This window comes from Marmota monax, unplaced genomic scaffold (genome assembly GCF_021218885.2).
Source record: "Marmota monax isolate L192 unplaced genomic scaffold, Marmota_monax_Labrador192_F-V1.1 WCK01_AAM20220418_F8-fsc00022, whole genome shotgun sequence".
Classification (NCBI taxonomy): Eukaryota; Metazoa; Chordata; class Mammalia; order Rodentia; family Sciuridae; genus Marmota; species Marmota monax.
Window position 1 is genome coordinate 14,780,607 of NW_026695215.1, and position 14,785 is coordinate 14,795,391.

At 33.4% G+C, this 14,785-nt stretch overlaps 1 protein-coding gene across 4 annotated transcripts in view; it reads right to left on the bottom strand.

Annotated features, from left to right (window-relative positions):
• Rasa2 (RAS p21 protein activator 2) overlaps positions 1-14,785 on the bottom strand; it is a 107,319-nt gene that overhangs the window by 65,365 nt on the left and 27,169 nt on the right. For all 4 annotated transcript variants that reach the window (XM_058574945.1, XM_058574946.1, XM_046431523.1 and 1 more), the window contains exon 4: positions 7,087-7,181. In XM_058574945.1, coding sequence (XP_058430928.1) covers positions 7,087-7,181 — 95 coding nt within the window. The remainder of the gene's footprint in view (positions 1-7,086; positions 7,182-14,785) is intronic.

Below are 14,785 nucleotides of genomic sequence, written 5' to 3' on the forward strand. Positions count from 1 at the left end.
CAGATCCTGTCTCTAAATAAAATACAAAAAAGGGCTGAGGAAGGGGCTCAATGGTTAAATACCTCTGGGTTCAATCCCTGGAACAATAATAAAGAAAGAAAGTCCTAAAAGCAACTACAGAAAACAGACATTACCTACAAAGAACAGTAAGACTCTGACATGGAACCACAGCACGTTTGATGATGAACATGCAATGGTGATTTAGTACTCAAATGCTTTTTTTTATTATTTAATCTCCTGAGGGAAGTTCAATGAGGCACTTTTCACCTATGTCAAGAAATGTTGGAAGATAAAGTATGTGGCACTGTATTGTATATATCTTTTTTTTTTTTAAGATGGATATAATATCTTTATTTTATTTGTTTATTTTATGTGGTGTCGGAGATGGAACCAATGCCTTACGCACGCCACGCAAGCACTCTACCACTGAGCCACAACCCCAGCCCCTGTCTTGTATATTTCTAGTTTAAAATAAAACAAATTTCTAGGAGGTATTATTTTATGTGAATTTCATAGCATTAATTATTATGTTAGGCTGATATATTTTAAATTATATTCCTTTGTATTAAGGAGCATTTTTAGGAATTCATATTACTCTGATACTATCTGAAGATTTAATATTTTTGTTTGCTAACTTTATTATTTCAATTAATTTTACAAAAATCTCACATAGAAATATCTGTGATCATTTCAACTTTACATTATGTATATTCTGGGAGCCATATAGAATTACATGTAAAATTCCGCATACAGTTTGGGGAAACTCAGATGAAGAGAGGCATTTGGGCAAAGTACAATATATGCATTTAAAATTCTCTCAAGTCTAAACATTTTTAAGTTACAAATCACTAAATTTTAACAACCATTTCCACATAAAAGAACTGTTTCAAGTGGTCAGAAAAAAGAAATATGAGGAGAGGAACATCAAAACTTCTGGATTTGTAATAGTTTTTTTTTTAAAGACAGGGTTCTCATTATGTTGTCCAGGCTGGTATTAAATTCGTTGGCTCACGTGATCCACCTGCCTCAGCCTCCCAAGGAGCTCCTCCCAGGATAACGATAACAGGCATGTGCCACCACATCTAGTGAATAGGATGTTTTTATATACACAAATTACCTCTGTAAGTAATTTTAAACATAATTCCTGTCATAAAAAGCGAAATAAAGGTTTTACCTACTTCTTATATTAGTGGTAGTTCTTTACAGTAGGATTTGTTTTCTCCTTAAGTATTTATTATGATGTAGGATGGCTCATTCCTTTGTTATTTACATATACAAATTTATAAATAAAGTTTAAAAAACCCTGCAATAATAAACTATGCTTTTATATTCATTATGTCTTAACTGTTTTAAGAAACTAGTATATGAATTACTAGCTATAATCACTGCATTTTGTTTTAAATACTTGTCTAAACAGATAAAGCAGAGACCATGTTTAAAAAATGATAAAACAATCAAAAGCTTATGGCATGATCCAGAAATTCAAGTTAAGCTTGTTGGAAAAGACTCAGCAACTTAAGTAACTGCATCAAAAGGATATGACTGACATTACATCTAGATTCTGCTTGTGTGAGACAAACTCAATTAACAAAAGCAGTAAACTCTCAATATGGAAGATATGGCTTAATCAGTCTAATGTAAAGCATGTTCTTTATCATAGTACCTAATAGTAAATAATGGAAAAATACGTAGATTTTTGTGAGTTCCAGGACCTAATGGCCAAGAGCATGGCTGCAGATCACCGAAACAAAAGAGGACTTACAGAAAGCACCACACATCACATATGCGGCAATCAATACGGAAAAAGAATATCACCTGAAGTAGACTGGTGACCAGGACCAGAAACAAAGGGAAAGAATCCTTCAAATTTAAGGAAGTGTTGTCCCAGAATCAAAATCTGTTTAAAGATCAAATAAGAGTACTGAAAAGTGTCCATTAGACATAGTGATATGATGTCACAGATAATGAGAGCCATTTGTGCTTTCCCTCTAATCACTGTGGAGTCTGAAGGCAAAACAGAGCAGCATGAAGAAAATGGTTCAACCCAGAGGGGAAAACTATAAAAGGTAGAAGAATCAAGTCAAGAAAAGACATTGTTTAAGCAGAAAAATTCACTCATGAAACACTACCATTCATTTGAAAATAAAATGGAAAATAATTATTAACATTAGAGTTATAAAGCATCTAAGTGAAATTCAAGGTAGACGTTAAATTCTTAATTTTTCAACTATTTTGTAATAAAACCCACCTTACTACTATGAGGATATTTTCATTTGAAGGCTAAATTATGTTTCTACATGCTACTTTCCTAGAACTTCGCAAAAAATAGAATCCTTTATACTAAAACTTTCATTTCAAATATGATCCTCAGGCAATAAGTTAGCAAGTATTCTGGGTACAAATGCCAATGAGTGGCAAAGCTAGAAGATCAAACATCTCCCCCTTCTGAGGTAGAGATGCCAATCATTCCCTCCACCCAAAGCCTCCTTTTTTGGGGGGGAGGGTGTACTGAGGATCTGAATCCAGAGATGCTTTACTACTAAGCTACATTTCCAACCCTTAATTTTTTGAGACAGGTCTCACTAAGTTGCTCAGGGTCTTGCTAAATTGCTGTGGCTGACCTAAATCTTGTGATCCGTCTCAGCCTCCCAATTCATAGGGATTGCAGGTGTAGCCACCATGCCGGACCCAAACCACTTTCTTAAGGAGCAAAGCCCTAAAATGTATTGCCCTCCAATGCTTTTCCTCTAACCATATCAAATTAGACTTCAGTGGACATCTGACCCAAATCTGTCCAATTCTATGAATTGCTAAATCTGATCTTCAAGAGTTAGGAGGCTATATGGTCACATGGATTAAATCTATAAACAGGAGAATAGATTTACAGAGAAGCAGAGGAACAGACATATAGTCTCAATGGATATACAAGAATACAATGGAATCTTGATGTTTTTCCCTTTCCTTTTCATTAGAAAGAGAAAACATTAACTATTCACTCTTCAAAATCAAAGGAGAGGCTGGGGTTGTAGCTCAGTGGCAGAGTGCTTGCTCCCTACCTGTGGGGCACTGGGTTAGATCCTCAGTACCACATAAAAATAAACAAACAAAATAGATGTTGTGTTCACGTGTAAACACACGTGAAAGAAAAAAAAAAACCTAAACAGTGAATAGCTGTACTCAATGAGCACAGTGGGTATATAAGTAGGAAGAAATGAATCAGGAGTCTCAGTTCCCGCGTGCCTCTTACAGTGTTATTAAGTGGAGGTCTATGGTTTAACAATATAGTACATATTTTTCATTCCACCATGGCCCCAAATGTAAGCCAACTATTTTATGTGGTGGTCAATAAAAACCAAACCATTCTAGTATACTTTATGAGAAATTAAAGTCTTTTCAAAAACAATTTTAATTTATATCAATTTTTTCTATTCTGCTATTGTCATAACCTAACCTCCACTTAAGATACAGCTTCTCTGCAAATGCTTGATAACTCTCTTACTCAAGGTAGCCATAGTGACATTCCTATAATTACATTTCAAGAAGCTCACTAGGAGATTCCTCAGAAAACTTAGAATGGAACCCCCATTTGACCCAGTTATCCCACTCTTTGGCATATAACCAAAGGACTTAAAATCAGCATACTATAGTGACATGGCCACATCAATGTTTATAGCAGCTTAATTCACAATAGCTATGCTATGGAATTAACCTAGGTGCCCTTTAACAGTTAGATAAATAAAATGTGTGTGTGTGTGTGTGTATATAAATGTATAGAAAATACACACACACACACACATATATATATATACATATATACACATATATACACATATATATACACATACACACAGGGAATATTACTCAGCCATAAAGAAGAATGGAGTTATGGCATTTGCCGATAAATGGATGGAACTGGAGACGATCATGCTAAATGAGATAATCCAATCCCCCCCCCAAAAAAAACCCAAAGGCCAAATGTTCTCTCTGATATGTAGATGCTAACACATAATGTGGGGAGAATGGAAGTTCCTTGGATTAGACAAAGGGGAAAGACAGGGATGGGAATAGGAAAGACAGTAGAATGCATAGGCTATTACTTTCCTATGTTCATATATGAATACACAACCACTGTAACTTCATACCATTACAACCATAAGAATGGGAAGTTATATTCCATGTATGTGTAATATGTTAAAATACATTCTACTGTCATGTATATCTAAAAAGAACAAATTTTAAAAAAAGAAAAAGAGAGAAAGAACTGGATTCAGACCATGGCAAAACAAACAAATAAACAAAAACCCAAAACAGAAAAACTCCCTAGGAACTTCCCAATGCCCCTTCCCTTTTTCTCTGAGCTAATTACTTTTTAAGTCCTGGGGACTGAATGCCAATCATGGGGCTCTCTTACCACTGAGCTAGATCACCAGCTCTTTTTCAAATTTTATTTTAAGAACGGGACTCACTATTGCCCAGGCTGAGCCTCAAACTTGTGATCCTCCTACATTAGCCTCCCAAGTAGCTGTGATTACCAGAACACACCACTGTACAATGCTTATTTGAGCTAATTTGAGTAGGCTTCTATTCTATTTTTAGATGCTACCTAAGTAACTCTCCTAATCTGCTAAAGACTTTTTATGACTAACAGTACAGAGTATTAAAAGGTCAGAAAGACTGTAGTTAGGAGTATTAGAATCAGACAGATCTCTGTTGAAATCACAGCTTCATCATTTAGTAGTTCTGTGACTGTAAGAGAAGTCATTTTAATCTCTGTGAATTCCATTTACCTTATCTGTAAAATGGAGGTATTATTACCTACCTCATAATGTTACTGTAAAGATTAAATGAGATAACATATATTAAATACTTGGTACCATGTTTGGTATAAAATGATATAGTTATATAAAAGTAATTATTAGAATCCTTGCCAAACTCAGTCTATCTCATAGCTTTCTCCTACTGTCCTCATCAATTGCTCTTACTTTTTCCAAATATTTTTTTGTAAAGTTTACATAAGCAAGCAAACTTAAAACAAAACAACCAACAACTGGGATCTGTATTAATCAAGGGCTACTTTTCTATCTTTTCTAGACTCACAAAGTTAACTTCAGTATTCCCAGTTCAGTTTTTGGCCAGCACAATAATATTCCCAATGGCACCATATTAATATGAAAAGTATTATGCATCCCTTCTACTTCCTAACATACTCTTCCTTCTAAAATCTATTTTAAATAGCAGGTAACTCTTACTAGCTAATTATCATTTAAGACAAAAATGACAGCAAAGGTTAGCAACCCATAGTCATGAAAATAACCTGTAGCAAATTTAAAATGTGAATATGATATCTAATAGGTAAATGTTGCTTCTAGAATCTTTATGTTTCAGAGATGAGTTTTATATATATAACCATGTCCCAGTATTAACCTCTAATAACTATCTCTAAGAGTTATACTATAGAGATTTCTACTTTTTCAGAACTGGAGCCCTAAATCCTTTAGAAAATTTATACTGGTTAAAACAACACTTATTGAACTAAATCTTAAAATAATCCTCAAATATCATTTCAGACAAAATTTTCAAAGCCACTTCTAGTCTTCTGTTAAAACTATTAGAAAAATTTACATTATACCAAAAGTGTATAATGGTGGGTTGTCTATGAAAAAGGTGTTAAATTGGATATGAAAAACTAAAAGTAAAAGCTGGTATTTTAATGTAAAATTTTCATATATGAAAATATGCTTTCTGTAAAGGCACATTATATAATAGCCACCAGACTGATGGTAACATTTTATATTTGTATAGCAATTAACAGTTTTTAAAGTACTCTTCCACTTAATTCTTAAAACCATATAAGTCAAACATGATGACTTTTCCCATTTTACAGAAATTAATTTCAACATCATTAAAGTAACCACATATAAACACTAGAACCTAAATTTTCTGACTTCTAATTTAAGCCATTTCCACTTACTCATATTGATTCTCACCTGGATCATTAACATCCCTGTATAATTGGTATGTGGATAATACTTATAGTCAAATGGAAAGAAAAGAGTATTAAAATGAGGTAGAGTAGATAAAACCGGGGAAGAGTCAGTTGTATTCTGTATTTAAGCAGGGGTTTTGTACACAAATGCTTAGTTTTTTTGAGAATCGAATCAGAGAATGCTTGAAAGGTTATGAGGAAATAGAGCACAGGCACTTTATTTGCAAATTATCTGTGGGTGTGCATGCAGCACTTTTTTCTTGTCTTAAAACTTCTGTTTGAGTCACAGTGGCAAATTATAACTTCTTTTAGAGAAGATGAATCCTGTTTGCAGTTATGCCCTCGGGAAATGATTTCACAATCCTTACCATATTTTATAAAATAAATAGGTTTACAAAATTTTCCCTTTAGATAGAAATAACAATTTCTAAGACAGAGCAACTCAAATTTTCCAGAAGGAAATAGAAACTTCAGCTATGTGGTTAAAAGATAGATCTCTACTCATATAGAATCTGCAAAAGCCCTCTTATTTTGACAAAACAAAAGAAGGGATTAAAAGGAGTAATGATACCCTTTCAAATAAAAAAAGAGGTGAACAACAGGAAGGGTGGGTATGGGAATGAAGGCTCTACATGGTGGGCTCAGGCATAGTTAAAATGAATAACATTTTCCCCGAGTCTAGTTTATTTGAGAGTGAACAGAGTATCCCGATGAGAATGAATAAAATCACAGACTTCCAAGGTCAGAGTTAATAAAGCATAACTTTCCTCTTCTTTAAAAAAAATTAATACTTTGCTTCTGTTTACGTGAACAGCAGAACTAAGGCAGGAAAAAAAATATGTGCTCCCTAACATAATCTCCCTGAACCCACACATTTGCATACACTTGTGCATTATTTTTGAATAAACATGCCACAGCCATTTCCTTTCAGCTCTACCTTGCCCACAGCTCTATATTACTCAAAGGTCTGTAATATCTGGTGTTAGAATTTACAATAAAGTATCACAAACTCTAACTAAATGAGCCAGCATAATCCATTTCATTTGCACTTATTTTCTATGTGTGACAATCTCTTGCATTTCTTAAGACTTAATATTTACCTGAACCTCTGAATTGGAATCAACAGGCTGTAGTGAAAACCAAGTTTCTTTGCCACTATGATTACACAAGTCTTCTTTTTTGATGGCTACTTTTCCTATAAAAAATAAGTAAAACAATGAGATAACATATGTTGCATGATCCTAAGATTCATTAGCACTGTCATATAAAATACTTTATAGAAAACATTTTAGAGTTATTTGCACCTATGATATAAAACAGTATGTTTTTATAAAGCTTCCTATGTCTAAAGAATGAAGAAGCATCCCACTCCTCCTTGCCCCTTCTCAGATCCTTCTCTGGGTCTTTCTGTCCAATCTCCTGACTTGACAAAAACTCAGTTGTATTTACATGCAATTGCATTTTGTAGTTACTCAGATTGACACTCTTACTCATAGTACATTCAGTATAAAAAGCGATGTAAAATGGCAGTGCAAACTAATCTTCCCATCTATTCAGTACTATATGTGAACTATGTGTTCAGGTCAATTTTGAGCAGATATAGCTGCATATAGTAATAGATTATAAGTACCAATTAAGTGAAAAGGAAAAACAATATATATCACTAACAAAAGTGAAAACTATGCTATTGTTAAAAACTTACTTTACTGAAACTCCACTGCTTCAATACATACAAAAATCAAAGCAGTTCCCTAAAGAGTTTCTATCTCAGGAAAAACCCAACGCAACGAACAAAGTAATATGAGAGGAAGAAACAAGAAACGTTCTTATTATAATAAAGTATTTGCCATGGTGGTATAAAGCATTTCCTTCCTCAATTCAAGTTTTAAGAAGTAGACACAGTTTTGCATATGACTAACAATTTATTCTAAGATTCTACTCAAAAGCTTCAACAAAGGACACGTACTAAAGTTAAAAGCAGCTCACTTTCTTTCATTTTTTTCAAATAAAAATTTTCACTTTACGTGTCTTAATTATACTTCATCTTTGCACTTATGACATACTTTGGTCTTTTAGTTCAACATTTGAAAACTTTAAGAAAATGGTAAAGAAATTCTGATGCCAGATACATCAATTATTGTATATTAAGTAAAAAGTATATAAAAATAAATACAGAACGTATGCTTAAAATACTTTTCTGGAAGTAAATAGTGGTGACTATACAACTTTATAAGTATAATAAAACCCACTACATTGTATACTTTTATTTTCATTTTAAAATATTTTATTTTTAAATAATTACAAACTTAGTGGCTAGGATTGTGGCTCAGCAGTAGAGCACTTGCCTAGCACACGTGAGACCCTGGGTTCGATCCTCAGTACCATACAAAAATAAATAAATTAAACAAAGATATTGTGTCCAACTTAAAAAAAAATAATTACAAACTTGGAGAAAAAAAGTTGCAAGATCAGTACAAAAATTTTCATATTCATTACCCAAATTCCCTAAATATTAATATTTTACCATGTTTCTCTCCCCTTTCTGCTATATATGTATGATTCCTTTTCTGAATCACTGAAAAACAAGTTGTAAATGTGATATATATATTAAAAGGGTAAATTTTAAGGCTCGTGAGTTATATCTTAATAAAGCTGTTATTAAAACTTTTTAATCATATTACAGTTTTTGATAAGCTTATCTTCCCATTTATGACTTGAAACTCAAGCTCTAAAGACCACCTACTTATGTGCAATTTTAAGAAAAATATTAAAATACACAACTAGATTTATTATAGTGGCAACTGTATGAATACTACTATACAGAGGATACCTTTTGAATATTTATAAGCTATATCTATTAACACATGAAAGTTTTAAAATGTAATATTTTAAAATTAATAAATGGGCCCTAGTCAGTATAAATTTTTCCAATCTTTAAAATAAAGTTTGGGAGGAAATCTCATGTGACAATTAAAATCTTTATGTGAATACACAGCATTTATAATTCATTCAAATCTCGTAGTAAATAGCACTAGGAAGATAAAGCTTTTTTTCTTTTTTTGTGAAATTTTAGATAGAAATAATGAGAAAACAGAAATTTTCCTACTACTGAATTAAGAGCCAAGTATGAAATTTAGGCATTGATTGAAATATCCATATATTCCTTATACTGTTAAATGAATTTATGTTAAGAGCTAAATCAGCTGGGCACAGTGGCACAGGCCTATAATCCCAGCACCTTGGGAGGCTGAGGCAGCATGACCACAAGTTCAAAGCCAGCCTCAGCAAAAACAAAGTGCTAAGCAACTCAGTGAGACCCTGTCTCTAAATAAAATACAAAATAGGGCTGGAGATGTGGCTCAGTGCTTAAGTGGCCCTGAGTTCAATCCCTGGTATCCACCCACCCAAAAAAAAAGAGCTAAATCATACAAGTCTTGGGTTTTGTTTTTTTTTTTTTTTTTTTGGATAATATGGAATTCCTAGCAAAATAATAAAATACCAGGAATAGGTAGGATACAAAATTATGACAAAGTATTCAATATTGTATGCCACAAATGATGATTATAATAGTTCCAATTACCACTGATTCCACATCAGATAAATAAATTTAAAGGCGATGCATAATAGCTTGATACTTTGAAAAAATAATAACGTACACATAGATATAGATCTATATATCTGTTGAAGTGCTTACCTTTGGGAAACCACTCCCTGCTGCTTTTAAGAATTTTTGTAGCTATGCTATCTTTGTAGTCCTTTCTCCACAAAAAAGAACAGATAATATCTCACATATAATTTTTTTTTTTTTTTTTTTTTTTTGGTGCTGGGAACCAAACTCAGGGCCTTGTACATTCTAAGCTAGTGCTGTACCAGTGAGCTATATCCCCAGCTCTGCCATACGATTTTAAGAGCATTTACCTACCATTCAGAAACTCACTGGTAGAGTGTTGGTAAGGACCTCTATTCTACAACTCCCTTAATTTCTAGTTTTAAATGTAATTTTTGAATATTTATATAGATGTATATATTATGTGTTCATATGATATAACCTAAGTACCAAATTTAAGAGAGTTCTAAAACAAATTTTACTTAGAAGTTTAGATGTTGACCAATTCATTCCCTCATTCTACATATAGCCACACTGACAATGTGTTTAAATGATGATTTGATTTCCATGCTCCCTCAACCAGTCTATTTAACTAACAATGCTTTTAAAAACTGTAGGAATCCACCTGTCCTATTTATGACTAACAACTCAGATCACTGGAAATACATCTTCTCCATAACAGGTGGCGTTCCAAAAGAGAATCCTTATAGGTCCAACACTCCAGAAATAAATATCCTCTTCCTCCTACTCGATATCTGATATAGCATGATACTCATTGTCACTAAAGAGTCGAATGGTTCTTGTCCTATGAGAGGAAAACTCTTCTCTGACTAGTTGTATAAATAAGCCACTTGTAAGCTGAAAAGAACTTGCAGTGTTATTGCCAGATCTTATTCTTAAGTTCCTAAGATGTCAGTTTCTGATAATATAAAGATTTAGTTGCATGAGGCTAGTTGGCCTGAGGAAGGAGGAAAAAAGAGCACATGATCTCAAGAAGCCAGAAATTATTATATAAAAATGCTAGATGAAAATAAAGAAAAATATTGTAAGTCATTAGGTAGCAGGAAACCTACAAGTTTCAGCACTTTATTAGGCAATATGACATGTGAAAAAGAAATACATGCCATTAGCACTAGGGAATAAAACAGGTAAAGGGGAGTAGGGAATGAAAGAAAAAAAAGGGGGGAGCGTAAATGGGAAGGAAGTACAGGGTGTAGAGAGAAATAAGAGGTTAAGTTTCTGAAACATAAGACAAAAAAAAAAATCACTATTCTGATTTATCATTTTGTGGTATCATTAAACTGGCAGGCATTAACCATAAAAGACAAGGCAGTGTATGTAATACAGAGAAAAAGCACTGAACTCAAAAGCCAGAAACTTCCTTAACAGGTAGAGGACATCATCACCATTTTACAAATAAGAAAAGATGAACAATATTTAGAAATGCCTACTAACACATGTTGAAGCCAGATTTCAGAGCCAATCTTACCTGTTGATGTTCCTTGTGACACAGGTATCAAGTCTGTTACTTATTAGCTGTGTAATCATGAGTTAATTATTTGAACTCTTTATATCTGATTTGCCTCCTCTGTATCAGAAATGACTTTCAGCTCTTAAAAACTATTCTTACTTCCAAAGATTGTTTTAGTTTAGGGTTTATTATTAAAAATAGTAACTCATTATTTCACTAACCATGAACTCACCAACCTCAAAAAGAAAGGAAAAAAAATCATCCAAGAACTTCTCAACAAATCATTTAAAGGTATTATTTCATTTCCCCACTGTCCTGAGAAACTACAGACAGAACTTAAAACTAAACACACACACCGGATACTCCATTAGTTCCTCAAAAAGTCAGACAAGGAGAGGAAACACAAAAGTAAATTAAGGAACTGTGGGCAAAGGAACCACCTCTGTCTCTAAATTTAAAAAGTATTCTTAACTTTGCAATACAACTTTTAAGCAACATTTTCTTGCCATCAGTAGATAGTAATTATCCTTGGGGCCCATTTTTAGTCACAATATAGTCTTAGAAATTTCAACCTGATATACATCCTGTTCCTACTTGGGCACTAGCAGAAATGCTGAAAGAGTAGATAAAAGTAGTAATAAGTGGAACTGCCTATACAAGATGAAACAGGACTAAAGGACTGAATAAATTCTGGCAGATAGTCAACAAGAGCAATTCAGAGACAAAGGCAGCACTTAGAAGCCTTACTGTATGGAATTTAGGTGGATGCATTTTGGTCTCTGAGGTAGACCAGACTGGTATGTTAGTGTCTTTAAATAAATCATGCTTTCTGGTATCTAGGCCATTGTGTATTCCCCTCCAGCACTGACTCTGGGACTGGTTATGTGACTTGCTTTAGCCAATGGAACATCAGCAAACATAATGCAAGCAGAGGCTTAATAAGCACCTGTGCAGTAGCACTTGACCTCTTGGAACCCAGAGACCATGTGGAGAGTAAGAGCCAGCTAATAATAATTAGCACAGACAGCCAGTCAGACCATCCAGCACCATCACCAGTCAACCTTCCAGATAACTTTACATTAGCAATTCCAAATGAGATCAGCAGAACTACTTCACTGAGTGAAGTCCAAACTAAGATCCCATAAGATCATGAACAAATATATGGTTGCTATATTAAGCCATTAAATATCAGCTGGTTTGCATGTAGTAAGAGATAACTGATATAGTACCTATACAAACACAAAGTGTTGCCACAAGCAAATTCTAAATAGTAGATCTGACTTAGGAGCTAAATGCCAACAGAAATTACCATTCAAAGAGTTGGAAAAGACCTTAACTATTTTAAACCCAGCCTTATTTTATAGATGAACCAGGCTTACAAAAGTGACTTGTTAAAAGGTTACAGAGTCAGTGACAGAGTTATGATTGGAATTCAGGTCTCCTACATCCTAGTGAAATACTCTTTGTACAGTTCTGATCCAAGGGGTAAGGGGGGTGGGGGCGCTGCCAACATCTACTAAGATATCCACAACTTACTTGAATTTCCTTGAACAATAATTTCCTTGAAAAATTCCCTTAAAAAATAAAATATCTAGAATATGAGGAGGTAAAATACACGTTTTAATATTAAAATACTCTTTAGAAATAAAAATATATGCTTTAAGTGTTTTTCTCCTTTTTATTCTTTTCAAGAAAAGATGACACTATATATTAGGAAAATATATCACTGTAAAAGAGGACTTAACTTTACAACTGCCTTTTTGTAGCATATATCCTAGGTCTCAAGTTTTGAATTAATCCACAATCTATTTTTTGCACCAACTATTTCCTGACACATCAAGATGCCCAACATGATAAATTATGCCCTGCACTGATAATAATTATTACTTCAGGGACAGGGACTGCAAGAGGGCAGTAATCAAAAATAATTATGAAAACAAAATTCATTAAGGGTTGGAGGTAGAGCTCAGTGGTAACAGCTTGCCTTGCATGTGTGAGGCCCTGAGTTCAATCCCTAGCACTGTAAGGGAAAAAAAAAAAAAAAGCTGAAAAAGTAATTTAGCATTTTTTTTTTTTTTTTAGTTTTTCCTTTTATTTTTATTCCAGTAGATTTTATAATTTAAGGTCTTAAATCTTTTTTAGTTTTTAAATTTTTTAAATTATTTGTCTTTTTTTATGTAACATCTTAAAATTTTTTTCTGATTAGTTTTATATGACAGCAGAATGCATTTCATTTCATTGTACAAAAAGAGAGTACAACTTTTCATTTTTCTGGTTGTACACGATGTAGAGTCACACCATTTGTGCAATCATACAAGTGCCTAGGGTAATTATGTCCACTTCATTCCATCATCTTACCTACCCCCATACTCCCTCCCCTCCCCGATCTTCTTTGCCAGATCCAAAGTACCTCCATTCTTCCCATTCCCCCTATCCCCATTATGAATCAGCATCCACTTATCAAAGAGAACATTTGGCTTTTGTTTTTTTGGGATTGGTTTACTTCGCTTAGCATGATATTCTCCAACTCCATCCATTTACCTGCAAATGCCATAATTTTATTCTCTTAATTAGTATTCTCTATAATGACCTGATTTTTAAAAAATTTTACAAAAACAAGTTCTAATAGCTCAAATAAAAAAAATTATGAGTTACTAACAAAAAGAAAGTATGTTAAACTACAAAAATGTTAAAAATTTGTAATTAAAAATATATTAAAATGGGGATATACTGTTTTTACTTTAATATTAATTTTTCTATATGGAAAAATAAACTTCCCACTAAATGTATAAATTTTATCCCTCCCTTAACAAGAAATAAACATTTAAGAAAAAAATCCTCAAGCCAACAGTTATGGGATTGTTGACACCACTCCATAAAGAATTAATTTTGACTGAAAATTATTTTACTTAAAATTGATTTTTATGTCAAAAATAAATACCAAAGGCAACTTTCAGAAATCGTAATTATAAACTTCAACTGAAGGACTTTTCTAAAATCTATACATAGGTTTTATTATATGTAAAGGAACAAAAGAAATCACTAAACACTTTCTTAAAGAGGTATCATGATGGTCAAAGTTATGTACTATTCTCAAGGGTTTTAATAACTACCAACAGCTTCAATTCAATCCTTGCCTCCTCTACCTCTCTAGATTGCTGACATGAAAAGATCTGCTGCCTCCTCTTCTCTCTTCCTGCTTTCTAATAATGCTTTATCACTGTTCACGGAAGCCTCTGTATCCCTGAAACCCTTCTTATCTGCTCCCAGGTAATTTCACTCATCCCAGCACAGCCTTCAAGTATCACTTAATGATGACAGCTCTCAAATCTGTGGTTCCACCTCTTTTCCTTAAGCTTCAAATCTGTATTTCCAGCTGTCAACCAACATGTTCACCAAGACATTCCCCAGTTAACCAGTTTAATTTGTTTAAAACCAAAATCTCTTCTCCTTTTTTCACCATCCCCCCTCCCTAAATTAATGATTTCCTTATGTCCCCTATCTCAGTTAATGAAAGCCATAGAAACAACAACATCATTTAAAACTCTTCTCCTTCTTACATCCTCATTAGTCCCTTGGTCCTTAAGTCCTTTGTGAAACCTCTCAAGTACATTCTCTCATTCACATTTCATTTAATAACAGATTCCTCATTGGTCTCCACATGCCAATCTCTCCTATTCTAAATCAACACGTTTCTATTGCCTACAACTTCCAAACTAGA